This window comes from Monodelphis domestica, chromosome 4 (assembly GCF_027887165.1).
Source record: "Monodelphis domestica isolate mMonDom1 chromosome 4, mMonDom1.pri, whole genome shotgun sequence".
Lineage (NCBI taxonomy): Eukaryota > Metazoa > Chordata > Mammalia > Didelphimorphia > Didelphidae > Monodelphis > Monodelphis domestica.
Window position 1 is genome coordinate 168,759,223 of NC_077230.1, and position 14,622 is coordinate 168,773,844.

Below are 14,622 nucleotides of genomic sequence, written 5' to 3' on the forward strand. Positions count from 1 at the left end.
TTAGGTACTTGTGTACAAAACACTTGGCTAAGGGAGATCCAAAGATTAAATAAGACATAGTTGCTGCTTCAATGCAGCTTATTTCTAGTAGGCAGCTAGGATACATGTTCAAATGACTAGAATATATAAATGTTCAATATCTAACAAGTCTTTGTATTCACATTAATTAAAAATATCACCAATATAAAATACAATGAAGGCAGTCTCTTCAGGGTACTCACAGGATATTCTGAGCATTGAATTTATACTTGATCTTTAAATATGTTTGTTATAATTCACTTTATTTATAGATTTCTAGATACTTTTCTTAACAGGTATTGCTTTGTTGATGATGCTGGTATCAAACATTTTTATTTATTTGAAATTGACTTTTCAAAAAGAAAGAAAAAATATGCAGTATATCAAAAATATTAGGGGGTTTCAGAGTATCAACAAAAAACTTAGCAAATAGAATGCATCTCCACCTTATCCTGAAAGGTTCTTCCATAAAAGTTACAATTAATATACATTCAGATCAAATATTTTTTTATTAACAAAATTGGTCTTTTTACAATGTAAGAAAAAAATAAAGAAGAAAGAATGTGGATAAAAATTGATAACATAAATTCTGATGACTTTTTTTAAAATTTCTACAAGGAGATGGACATAAAAGAGAATTCTGTAATGATTATAGAAAAATCCAGTCTAAGTTATGTTTCAATTTATCTGTCAATGTTCTAGCAAGTAGTAGGCAAGCAAAGAGAAGAGAAATCTTAAGAATCAAGTGGCCTATTTCCACTTTTGCAAAAAAACACAATACTATATTGTTTAATGTCTTACTAAACAGAAACAAAAAAGGGTAGAAACTTCTAATATATTAACTATATTAATTAAATGAAAACAAAGCTATTGGTGCTATGCAAGAAAATAAAATAAAACTAACTTTGAAATTGTTTTCCTAGAGGATCTCATGGGTTCCAAGAGCTTAATTATCAACTGTATGAAGATAGATTTTATATTCATATATCCAACCACAGTCTTTCTCTTAAACTCTAGTCCCATGTTAGTAACTTCCTATTAGACATCTCCAAATGGATGTCTCAGAAGCATTTCAAACTCTGATTGTTCAGTCATATCAGTCATATCTGACTCTTTGTAATTCCCTTTAGGTGTTTCTTGGTAAAGACACTGTAGTGGTTTGACATTTTCTTCTCTAGTTCCTTTTACAGATGAGGAAACTAAGGCAGACAGGTTTAAATGACTTGCCCAGGGTCACAAAACTATAATTATTTATTTAATTGGACTTGAACTTATGCAGGTGAGTCTTTCCAACCTCAGGCAAAGCACTCTCTCATTTAGCTGCTTTATTTCAAAACTTAACATATTCCAAATAAATCCTATTATTTTTTCCTTAAATCTTCCCTTCTCCTAAGATCTCTATTTCAGCTGAGGACACCACAATTCTCCCAAATCCCCAAGCTGTCAATTTGGATCATCCTTAATTTTTCCATGTCCCTCACTTTTCATATCCTATCTGCTGCTTAGTCTTGTCAGTTTTGCCTCCGTAAGGTATCTTGTAAGTCTCCTTCTCTGTACTCCTCACCCTCGTTTAGGCCCTCATCTCCCTCTTGCTTGAACAATAGCAGTGGCTTCCTTGATTCTAGTTTCTCCCCTCTCCAGTCTATCCTCCATATATCTGAGAGACTGATTTTCTTAAAACACACCATGACCTCCCATTCAAGATGTCCCAGTGGCTTTCTCTTGCTTCTATGGTAATTTACAAATCCCTCCATTTGTCTTTTAAAGCATTCTGCAAGATGGCCCCATGGAACCTATGTTTATAAGCTTTGTGCAAATCATTTTCCTTTACATATTTTACATACTAACCAAACTTTTCTGTACATGGCATTCTCTATTCCATCTTTGGGTCCTTTACAGCAGCTGTCCCTCGTGTCTCAATTGTCTTCCTTTCTCATCTCTGCCTCAATTTTTATTTTCATTTAAAGCGCAGTTTTAAATATCCTACAAGAAGCATATCCTGATCACTCCAAATGCAATACTCTCCCCCTGAAAATTATGCTGCAGGTGTGTATATATATATCTACATATAATATCTATTACTGTATATGTGTGTATATATTTATATATATATATATATTTTATGTGTGTGTATATATATATATATATACACACAGTTGGTTTTGTTATTCAATTGTTTCAATTGTGCCCAACTTTTTGTGACCCCATTTGAGAATTTCTTGGCAAAGCTATTGTAGAGGATTGACATTTCCTTCTCCTCCTTTCACAGATGAAGAAACTAAGGCAACAGGGTTATATGACTTGTCCAGGGTCACACAGCTAGCAAATGTCTGAGGCCAGATTTGAACTCAGGCTTTACTGATTCCTGTTTTGGCACTCTCTGTACCATCTAGCCCTCCAGGATTACTATGATGCCTGGAATACTGTAGACATTTAACAAATATTTTAAAATTAAATTGAGGAATTATATCTCTATATGAAGAAAGAGAAAGAGCAGAGATAGAGGAAAGGGGCAGGAGGGGGAACAAAGTTTAATGTGGTTAGAGAGCTGGTATTGGCTAGGAAATTCTGGGTTCAAGCACCTCTCTAAGACATATTGCTAGAGTGACCCTGGGCCACCTTTCAGCTTTTCATATGCTGAGCTGTCCTTTAGAACTATAAGTTGCTGAGGAAGTGCCAGTCTATATTGGTAGAGCACATTTCCTCATCTGGGAATTCTTTATACTGATCAAATCACAGATCTAGTCCCAATTCCTATTTCTATTGATCAAAGGAAAGAGTTCTTGATACACTAATTTATTGTTTTACTTGGGTTAAGATACTTAGTTTTAGAGTCTAGGTTTTGGCTTTCTCAGCAGTAAAATAAAGTCATCTATATGAACTCTAAGGTTACTTTCAGCTCTAATATTCAATTCTATAATTACTTTGCACTGTTTAAAGACAAATAGCCAAGTAAATTAGACAAAAGAAAAAAAGAAAGAGAAGGAAAGAAATTAAGGTTAACTAAATATACCTGCAACATGGCTATTTCATTGGTGACGAGACTGTAACGAATTACAATATTACATTCTTTTATATCCAGGCCTTCTTCAGCCACTGTGGTGGCAATAAGTAGGTTTATTTTTCCAGTACGAAAATTATTAATTACTTCCTTTTGTTCATTCTGCAGATAGAGCACAAAAAGTTACTTTTATGTAGTTGAACACATAAAAAAATTTTTCCACTGGAAAAATTATTGTAAACTGGAGTTTGGTCTAAATCAAATGATGCCACTAGCTTTAGCATCATTTTTTTGAGCAAATTAGTATCTGATTTTAATTTTGGTAATGACATATTAAAATTTTTTTATGCTACAGAGATGAAATGATGGCTAAACTGGAGATGGAAAGAAAGTACCTTTGTAGGGAAATATTCAATATCACCATATTTTTGCTGCATTAATTTCAATTTTGGACTTTCAAAAATCTAGAATATAGTGGCTTGGCTGGATATCTATGATTTCTTGTAAGTGAGAAGGAAAATTTCAAATAGTGAAATACATAGTATTTGAATTATTTGAGTAAAATTTATAAACAAAAAATCAAAGGCACTGAAATCTTGAAAGTTTATTAAATCATAAAAATGGATTTTTACATATGATTTTTTCAATTAAATTTAAAACAAATAATGACTATCTGAAATTTGAAATATTGGTACTATGTATGAATTCAAAAACAAAAATATATTTTGTAGTATCAAATGGTGAATTGAATTAGCATTAATGTATAGTGGTAGAAACAGTACATATACAAGGCTGCTGAAGGGCCCTATCTAGGCCTTTCAGAATTATCCTCTCTTCTTGCCATCACTCCCACATACCAAAACTTCCCTTTTAAGTATTCCATTGGCTCAGGAAATATTCTCTTTTTGACTGGTTACCAATTTAATAAAATGTTCTAGGATAAATATTAAAAAAATGACTTGAAAAAGTGTATTCTGATCTTATCTGGGGGTAAATCCTGAATTCCCTACACTCCCAAAGCAGGAACAATGAGGAATGAATGACCAGAAGAGCTTATATTTACTTTGCACTTTTCAGTTTACAGTGTGCTTTTGGCCTAAAAACCCTTATTACCAGATTCTACAGATGAAAAAAACCAATTCTTCGAAAGGCCTCATGTTACCCAAGAACATGCCTAAAGTAAATGGTAAAGCTGAGATTCCAAACTGGGTCTTTTTATTTCAGACTGAAGTCAATATGCATTGCCACTTTTCTAGGAGTAGAAAAATCTGTGTGCAGTTGTTTGCTTTTTTTCTTTTGCTAAACACAGCTGTGCTACTTTAGCTCCAGGAGAGCAGAGAGGCAGCTTCACTTGTGTCTTTGTGTCTTCAGTGCCTAACGCAGTGTCTGGCACATAGGGAGCAGCTAAGTCCTTGTTAATTGAGTGACTGATTCGTTTGCGGTAGGAAAAAGTACATGTAGGATTTTCAAAAGTCTTTTCTTGAATCCTAGAGTCACCTTTGTTAGCCTCCACCAAGATGCCAGCCAGAGAACTGCATTCACTTTTAGCCAAGTTCCAGGTTCTTTGGAACTGGTTTTTACCACTCTGATACTCAAAAGATACACTGTTTGGACAAGTGTGGATAAAGAATGAATTGAAAGGAATAGACTTATTGGATAATAAGCTATACTATTAAACATCTGTCCACTCCTCAAGTCTACTCATAAAGAAGAAGTAGGCTAATAACATAAACAAACAATAATGGAATAACCCAATGGAACTTAAAAATTGATACTGCAATTGATTTGTGATCTAATTAATATGGGTACTCCATGCAATGATGCAAGTAACCTATTCATATCATCTCCTTGGTGACTCTTGTTCACTTCCTGCCATAAATCTTCCACATCTAAATCAAATGGGAGCCTTTCTTTAGATCAGTGGTATTGAACTAACATAGACATGGATTTCTATGGGAGACACATGGACTTAGAAAACCTCAACTTAACATTATCTATGTTTTGCTTTTTTCAATTTTTGTTAAAAATTTCCCAAATACATTTGGGGGTTTTGCAGGCCAGCTGGTATTGTGCTGATCTAGATTTAATGACATTGGGTGAATGATAATCGAACATACCAGACCCACAACCCTCTGAAATAATGGCAGAAATTCCAAATACACAATTACACAAAGGACAAGAAGCTAAGCCAACTATGACCTGGGGATAATGTACTCATAGTTGCACATCATTCAGGGATGTGTTATAAGAGGGAGGTAGCTGAACCTCTAATTATTTGAGTAATGGCAATATTTCTTGCAAAGAACAGTCAATCAAGTAATGTGGTTTCTGGAAGTATGTCAAATAATGATTCACTGCTACTTTTGATTTTGCACCAGATCTGAGATCACAACTGAAAGGTTCTGATTGCTGGAATAGTACTCTAGCCACACTTTATAATAAAATATAAGATTTCTATTAAAATCTAAAACATCTTTCTTCCTTTTTCACTCTTTCCTTTCTTCCTTTTCTTCTTCTTTCTTCTCCTCTTTCTTTCTTTGTCTCTCTGTCTCTGTCTCTGTCTCTGTCTCTGTCTCTGTCTCTGTCTCTCTCTGTCTCTTTCTCTCTCTCTCTCTCTCTCTCTCTCTCTCTCTCTCTCTCTCTCTCTCTCTCTCTCTCACACACACACACACACACACACACACACACAGAGTCTCCTTATCTTACTTAGGCAAGAAGTATAATGGTCACTCTTCCAGATGAGGAATATACCTGTTCCATTTCTGACCTGGGTCATTTTACCCTTCCAGTGGCAACCTAGTTCAAGAGATCTTTCTGCCTCAGCCTCTAGAGCAGTATGGATTATTAAAGGTGCTTACACATTGTACCCAGTCAAATTTCAAGAACACATATTTAAAAAGTGAATTAAAAAGAAAGTACAAATAATTTGCATAGAAATAAAATTATATTACAGTTTTAGTTAATATACTCAGTGAGATACCTGTGTCATGGCTTTAAATTCACTGCTATTTCCAGCCCCAATTAGATGGTGAGCTTTTACTCCTACTTCTGCAAATTTTTCAATACTGTTAATCCACTGAGAAAGAGAATATGCACTTTGCCGAGTCTTGGTGAAGATTATTCCCCGGGCTACAGATCCATCAGTTTTAGTAAACTCTTCCATTATGGTGTTTCGTAATTTGGTCAGTTTTTCATTTTCATAATCTGGAGTCATGGCCAGTTTTTTCAATTCTTTCTTATTTTCTTTAAGAAGCAATTAGTAAACAAAAAAATCAATGAAATATATAAATAATTATGTCAAGAGCATCCAACAATTCCTGGAAATAGGAACTTAAAAGTGTCTTAACTACAAACAGATTCAAGGTTGTTAATATAACTTAGATGTGGCAAAAACCCCATCAAAGAAATTATGCTAACAACCAATCAATCAATTACAAAACCCATACTGTGGAAACTTCAGTCATGTTATAGAAAAACAGGGTAAATGTCAAAGACCTCCTCATATTTCTTTCCCTTTTGATATTCTTCAAAGAATCCTGAATATATTCAAATATGCAAAAAAAAAAATCTGGGATCTTGTTAGCACATGGGAATTTTCACAGCCTTATTTAGTTCCATTGGTTGGTTGTTGTCTTTCCTACTCAAAGAGGACCAAAATAACATCATAGGTGGTGTCTTTTGACTCTTACATAAATTAGATTTAAGTGAGGCAGTTTCACAAAATTTTAGTTTTCCTCTCTTCCAGTCATTGAAGTTTAGTGGAAAAACAAAAATCAGGAAAATGACTGGTGATGGCCCAGGGTGAGTGGCTTCTTGGGTTTTTTGATTGTCTAATCAGGTCCTAAGCATTCCACAATGCCAGCTTCCATCACCTTCCACTGGGAGAAGTGTTCACATGCTTTGAGGTATACATCCTCCTAACTCACTGATGGGTTAGAGTATCAGTGACCCTCCGCCTGGTTTAGCCTGCCTGCCTAGATGGCTTACAGGGATGTGGTCAGTGCTTATGCCGCAGCTTCATGGAGTCACAGATGAGAGTTGGGTGAAAGGTGGACATTGGGAGGATGACTTGAAAAGGATTTGGCAAACCCTCACACAAGAGATATTGGACTTCCCTGAACACTCTATACATGCCTTAATTATTATTATATACATTATGTTATGCTAGGCACTGGACATATAAAAATAAAATGTGATATTGTCTTCAGGAAGTTTATACAATAAGGGAAATATTGTAGAATAATACATATATATCCACAAATAAGTATTATATAAGGTAGAGTTTGATAAAGGCAAATAAGAGATTGAAGCAAGAAAATTTAGGGAGGAAGAACACTTTCAGTTTGAGTGGTAAAGAAAAGCTTTATAAAGGAAATGGCATCTGGAAATGGCAAGCTGGACCTATAAAAGAAAGATTTCAGTAGGCAGAGATGCAGAATGTGTTCCAGGCATGAGGGAACAGCTTGAATGATTGCTTAAAGATAGGAAAGTATAGGAAAAGATTGGGAAACAGAAAAAAAGTCTAGTGTAATTGTAAATTGAGAATGTGTCAAGGGAAGTGATTAAGCTTAAGCCTGGAAAAGGAGATTGGAGCTGTACTATTGGGAGATTTTTTAAAGTTAATGTTTACAGTCTCAGATAGAAATTACTCAATAGAAATTACTTCAGAGGTCATTCATTGTAAATTGCACCTGATTAATCTCCCTCTTACAACTGATCTTACAACCTCATCCAGTGGTCACCTAGCCTTCAACTGAGACATCAGATGAGGAAAACATTATTCTCTCCTAAAGTATCCTATTCCACTTTTGGATAGTACTGATTGTTAAGAACATTTTCCTTATGTCAAATTTAATTCTACTTCTTTATAATGTAATCAAAAATTGATATTTACCATAAAATAAATCTAGAAGAAATGTATCTGTCTCATCTACTTTCAATGCTTTTTTTTCATTGTCATCCTCCTCTTGATCATATTCTTGTGTTGCCATCTTCTTCTCCTTTTCATCATTATAGAAACTTTCAAGGTGTTGGTATGCATCTAACATTCGGATTGTGTCATTGATTTGTAGGGCTTCATTGTACTTCCTCAAATGCTCTGCACAAACACGTTCTTTGCAATTCCCTTCTTTTGCGGCTATAAAGAATAAAGAAAATATTGCCTAAGGTCATGTTATATATATCCCTTTTAAAAATCCTAAGGCTTCCTGAATCGTGCTCTTCTTTGAGGCCACGCTAGATCTTGCCTCATATCTGTGATAACTAGTTAATGTTTTCGAGACTATATATATCAGCTTGTAAATGCTTTCAAAGCAATTCTAGTCTCGAAAACATTAATATATATATATATTATTTTTTATATTATATATTATATATATAACATATATATATATATATATTATATATATATATGATGCCAGCAAGATGCTGCCTCTGAATGAATGGAAACATTCAGGTATTTTCTTCCGATGCCAATGACCATACTTGCTCCCTTCCTGATTCTATGATTCTGCTTTTCCTCTTGTACAAATATTATGAACCCAGGAGACCATAGTGGGGCGGCTCACTCCATTAGAAACTCTACATGAGGAGGCAGCACCATGCAGGGCAAAGGGTGGTTGATTGGGAGTCTTCCCTGCAGATACATCGCCACTTTTGACACTTAACTCCTTGGGTGCCCTGGTCAAGTCATAGTCTCTCGAAAGCTCAGTTTCATCTTCTGAAAAATGAGAAGGCTGGACTAGATGACCTATAAATCCTGTGATCTGGCCTTGCACTGGCTCATGCACTAAACATGGATTCGTAAGGATTGTTTAAGGATTAAAATACTCCAACACCTCTTGATCCCTTGGGTTTAAGTATATGGGCTGCTTCCATTCCCTATCAAAGGAGAGATCCTGCTCTAGTTTTGAGACCTTGGACTGCATCTGCTCCCTCCCTTGAAGCAGTTTAGCTATTTTGCTAGCTTTTCTTCAACCAACACTAGGGAAAATGTGCTAAGTCTAATTATCTTTTAATATCAACTTATAATATTTATCTTGAAGGCTATTTTGAGGAGAAGCATCTTAAGACATGATAAAGAGGTCAAGATGCCTGGTTCCTCTTTCCTTAGACAAAATGTAAAGACATATTGATCTTTATTCTGACTTTGTATCGCAACTATAATATACAGATAAAACAATATTAGAAAATATACAGTTTTAAATATGAATTTTTGACACAGTATAATAAATCAAATTTAAAACTACTTAGTAGAAACACCAAATTACCTCTTTTTTCCTTCTGAATGACAAATTGTTCATAGCTTTGTGTCCCCAAATCAGATGTTGGATTCATTTGACAAAAGTTTTGAATATTTGTCATTATTTCCACAAGTTTCTTTTTAAATGGATTCTAAAAATAAAATAGCAAGATAATCATAACTCTTACATTGATAACTAACCTCTTTGCTAAAGTAGCATCATTATTACCAAGGACTTCAGCAGGAACATTTGTTTACAGTAAAGAAACGGGTATATTTTTGATAATCCAGAGGAGGAGGGGCAGGAGGAGTAATGGTAAATTAGCATTTATATAGAACCTACTATATGCCAAGAATTGTGCTAAGTGTTTTATCCTCCTCCCTCTGCCTGATCAGAGGAAGACCTTGTGAACTTTGAAAGTTTGGGGGATTTATACTGCATGTAGGTATTCTCATAGTTTTTTTCAGAAGAGCCAATGGTACTGCTTGCATTTGGATTCCAGGATAAACTACACATGATGAGGAAAGATAACTTCAGGCCTCTACAAAGAACCCTGAATATTCTACATTAGGTCTATGGAGCAGTTACTACAGGACCCATGAAGGGGAAAAAAGGACTTCTAGGGGCTAGGACATTATCCATTTTGCACATATGATTTAACCTTGAGAGCTCACTTTCCTCTGGATTTTGTAGATACTTACAGAGATAGTTTGGAGAGATGTATTGTACCAAATTACTCTAATATGATACTACTTTATTAGTTAATACTCTTTTCTAAAAACTAAAGTCTGACTGGCTAACTGATATAAACGGGCAATCAGTGGGAAAACAACATAAGTAGGAACTCAAGTGCCATAGTAATAAAGCTCCTCAGTGTCTTCTAGAGCCCTGAGGCAAGAAGTAACTAGTGTACCTCCAGGCATTTGAGTTTCCAGTGCAAGAGAAGGGCCTCTGCTATATACACATACACCCATAGTACAGTCACAAGTGAATATAATTTATTTATCTTTCACCACGAGTGATATCTTCTTCAAAAACCTGAAGTAGTTTACAGAAACTAGGACTATCACTATCATTCCAGGTGGTGCAATGGATAGAGCTTCATTCACAGAGTAAGATTCAAATCTGGCCTCAGATACTTACTAGCTATGTGATCTTGCCTAAGTCACTTTTGTTTGCCTTAGTTCCCTCAATTGTAAAATGGAGAAAATAATATCACCTATCTCCTAGAATAGATGAGAATCAAATGAGATAATAATTGTAAAGCACTTAGCACAGTGCCTGACACATAGTAAGTGTTATATAAAATCAATTATTGCTGTTACTATTATTATTATTATTTCAAAAGTTTTGGAAAGGCAACAGTGTATTAGTTTAATAGTATTGGAATTATGAAAGATAGTCAAAGCTAAAGGGACTTACTAAATTTCAATCTAGCAAGTATTCTCTCATAGCTTATCTGTAACTGTCAGCACAAAATTAGAAGAGAAAATTTGCTATATATTCTTTCATGCTATCAATGCATAATAGCAAAGCTGGGGCTTAAAAAGACATACCTTCTTATCAATTTTAAGGCAGAAGAGTGGTAAGGGGCTATGTAACTGGGGCTAAGTGACGTGCCCAGGTCATACAGTTAGGAAGTGTCCGAGGCCAGGTCTTAACCTATTACTTCCTGACTCCAAGCCTGGCTCTCTCTCTCCACTGAACCACCTACCTGCCCTGAAGCTTTATATTTCAATAGCTTGGTATAATAAGCTTTAGGAGGAAAGGGTAAAAATAGCCTGTATAATTTTTAAAATCTGAAGTAATGATTATTTTCAATTTTAAAAACACTTTTTTTTATAACAGACAGTACAGAAATTTCAAAACATACTTCTCTGTTGTCAGCTGCAATCACAAACTTCTTACAAGGCTCCTTCACTTGTTCTTTCAGAAAGGAAGCATTTTCTTTAACAGTGACAATCATAGATGCATCAAGATTAGCACATAACTGTAAAAAGAAAAAAAATTCAACATATAATTACTTTTCATTTATGTATTGGATCCATTTGGTATAGAAATCTTTCTCATGTAAGAAGTAGACAATATTCTTCATTTGCTTTGTTTGCCTATAGTTGCTCTGGGCATCTTTCCAGCTAAGTGAACCCCATAGTAGTCAGTTTGCCCCAGCCTGGACAGATCTGCCCCGTCTCCTTCTTCTAGCTACACATTGTTGCCTGATGCTCTGGGACAACTCCACTCTCAGACTCTGTGAGCAATGACAACCTATATGAACTCATCCCTCAGTGATTAATATATTTTCCTCTTCATCCCAGTGATTTTGAAATCTAGATTGCCAGTGATCAAACCCTTGTCTTCCTCCCAATTATTGATCTCCTCTTCTCAATGCTCTCAACCAGTGGTGTGCTAGAGTAAGCTCCAACAAGCTTGTTAAAACTGATTGTAAAATTTTCAGTGTGAGCATTTATTTACATTTCAGAAATCAGTAAATAGAGTAGTGAAGGTAGGACTGTAACCTCAGAACTTGCAAGTGGTAAATCTCAGATTTTAACTTGTCTTTTTATGACAAGGATAGTACTTTTTCTCATGATACCTCAACGCCTTTATGTTTTAAAAATAAGCAATATTAATTTTGCCCCATGCTATTAAATGTTAGTCTTCATAGTTCATGCAATAGTGTCCTCTTTTAATTATTAGATGAATCAATGTTTTGGAGAAGGTCATCTATACAGATTTTCTGTGTGCACATATTGATTTCTTTTAACTATAAATCACTGAACACAAATTAAGATTTCAAAACAATCTTAGCAAAAATTACAAAGTATAATTTTTTAACTGCACCTATGATTCATTAAAATAGAGAACTTCCAGCAGGGAAGTTTCCTTTACCTATGCAGCTCTGCACCTCCCTCTGCAATTTAGTGTCTAAGAGAGATGCCATGGCCATTGAGAGAATAAGTGACTTGAATGATCAAAGTATCATAGCCAGTGTGTCAGAGGAGGTTCTTAAAACCCAGGTCTTCCTTACCACGAGAGCAGACATCAATATACTGCATGGCACTGCTATTCCTATAATGTAAAATATTACTTACTTTTAAATTACTCACTTTCAAAGTAATTTCTTACTTGTAATATATGATCTTCAGCTTTCGCTTGCTTTGTGGCTCCTCCCACACCTGGTGAAGCTGTCAGTCCAAGTATTTGAGGTTGAGGTACTACTGGTTTATTTGCCTTTTTCAATCGACAGTTCTTCATCTTTTGCTTCACGTAACGTCTCATTATAGTATTATAGACAGCTTCCTTGTTAGTATGATGGCATTCATCAATAATGATAAGGGAAAAGTCTAGAAAGAAAATCAAAATTATTCAAATTATTCCTTATAAATGACCTTCTCTGAGCTATAGTATCAAACTCTAAATTTTCAAATACATTTAATTATTTTTAACTTAGATGTCTTGTGGAGAGGGGATACTTTGGGATTTTATTAGAGAGTGGCCACATTTCACTTGTCACAGAATGACTATGATTTTTCAAGTAACAATTATTACTTTATAGGTTTTGTAGGATTTAGGGCTAGAAGAGACCTCATAAGTCATTAGCTTCAACTTTCATCCTATAGATGAGGATGTGAGGTTTAGAAAAGGGGATATATGTATTTGAATACTTAGTCTATAAGTCTCTCTCTATGAAATATATAGTATATACACAAATATATAGATAAATACTAGAATAAGTATTCAAATTCAGGTTTTCTATCCCCAAATCAGTGGTAGTGGCTAAATTATTTTATTCCTTCAAAAAATTAACACTATTATGGAAGGTTAATATATTTAATATCTTTTTTTAAATCTTCCATCTTGTTGCTTAGTACATTTCCTCGCCCCCCCCCCCCAGTGATTTTGTTCTACAGGTAAATCTAATAAAGAAACGTCCTACTGTGAATAAAAAAATATATAGCAGTCTCTAATAGAAAGAGATTGAAAATAAATGGAAAATTCAAAGGATTCTCAAATCAGCTATGTAATTTTCCTACAAAAAGTATGTTTTATATATACATGATTATCACTATAGCAAAAATTTGATATTTTGTCTCATTAAATATTTCATTTTTTAACATTCTTAAAGTAAAGTTTAGCTGATTATTTTTAAAAATGAGTTTAGTTAAGCTTTTGCTACTTTAGTTTGAGAAATAGAAATGGTCCTTTTGGTTGAAGAGTCAATAAATGGTCATTAAAAATAAATAAATAAAATTCCCTGAGTGTATACCTTATTGAAATCTGTTGGATAATGCCTACACTCAAGGTTGTTGAAATATGTACGCATGTACATTTTCTACTTTCTCCATTGTTACTTAATCTGTCCCCACTCCAATCCTGATACATTTTTTATTTCTTTTAAAAAAAGAGAGAGAATGGATTAAGTGAATTTCAAACATTTTTACTTTCCTTCTGAAAGAAAGGGTAAAAGAAAGGAATTTTAAAATCATAAAATGCCAACTATGTCAAGACTTCTTTTTCCTTTTATCAAAAGACCTCTGAAATTTTACTTAAGTAATAAAACTCTTTAAATCAAAGCTACCTGATAATTGGACACCATCGTCATCTCCATTCTCTGAGTCCAAAAGGGAATTCTCCAAGATTTGAGCTGTACTGATAATAACATCATAGGATCTGACAACTTCTGGGAATGATATTTTCAGTTGGGAATCACCACTTACTCCAATGACACGATAACATTTCTTTAAGAATGGATTAAACTCTTTGCGGAGGTGCTGGTCAACTAATGGTACCTAAGTAATATACCAAAGTAGGAAAAAACAAATGAACGAGGTTATTCTTAATATCAATCCAGCAATTACTATGATCCTACTATTGAAAACTTCCTGCTAGAGGCACTCACCAATGACAATTTCAAACAGTTCTCCTGAAAAGATGAATAGACTCAAGGAATGCCTCTTTAATATACTATTTAACTAAATGGGCAGAAGAATTCCTAAATAGGGTAGAAAAACAAATCCAAGGCAGAGTCTTTAGTAGACCTCACACTGGTGCCATGTTTGTTATGTCCTATAATAGAAGAGCTGTCATGGCCACAGATGTGAGAAAAATATGATCATGGTAGGGGACAGGAGTATTGGCATCCAGATACAGATGATAAACACTGTCTGGGGCCACCTTTTCCATAAATCTTTTCCTGACCCCTGCTTTCTCCTTCAAACAGCCCATCATTTGCACTCATCTCACTTTCACTTGTATCAAAGTTGTACATTCCTTTTTTTCCTTTTGGACTCTAAGATCCTTGAGAGTAGAATTCATGTCATTTCTATCAATAGTGCCTACAAATAATACGTATTTGGTAAA

At 34.5% G+C, this 14,622-nt stretch overlaps 1 protein-coding gene across 1 annotated transcript in view; it reads right to left on the bottom strand.

The window, feature by feature from the left end:
* The window catches only part of IFIH1 (interferon induced with helicase C domain 1), a 99,933-nt gene that overhangs the window by 14,802 nt on the left and 70,509 nt on the right, over nucleotides 1-14,622 (bottom strand). Inside the window, exons 6-12 of the mRNA XM_007494271.3 lie at nucleotides 13,841-14,051; nucleotides 12,388-12,605; nucleotides 11,135-11,251; nucleotides 9,289-9,412; nucleotides 7,914-8,156; nucleotides 6,000-6,262; nucleotides 3,032-3,181 (exon numbers count right to left, since the gene is read on the bottom strand). Coding sequence (XP_007494333.2) covers nucleotides 3,032-3,181; nucleotides 6,000-6,262; nucleotides 7,914-8,156; nucleotides 9,289-9,412; nucleotides 11,135-11,251; nucleotides 12,388-12,605; nucleotides 13,841-14,051 — 1,326 coding nt within the window. The remainder of the gene's footprint in view (nucleotides 1-3,031; nucleotides 3,182-5,999; nucleotides 6,263-7,913; nucleotides 8,157-9,288; nucleotides 9,413-11,134; nucleotides 11,252-12,387; nucleotides 12,606-13,840; nucleotides 14,052-14,622) is intronic.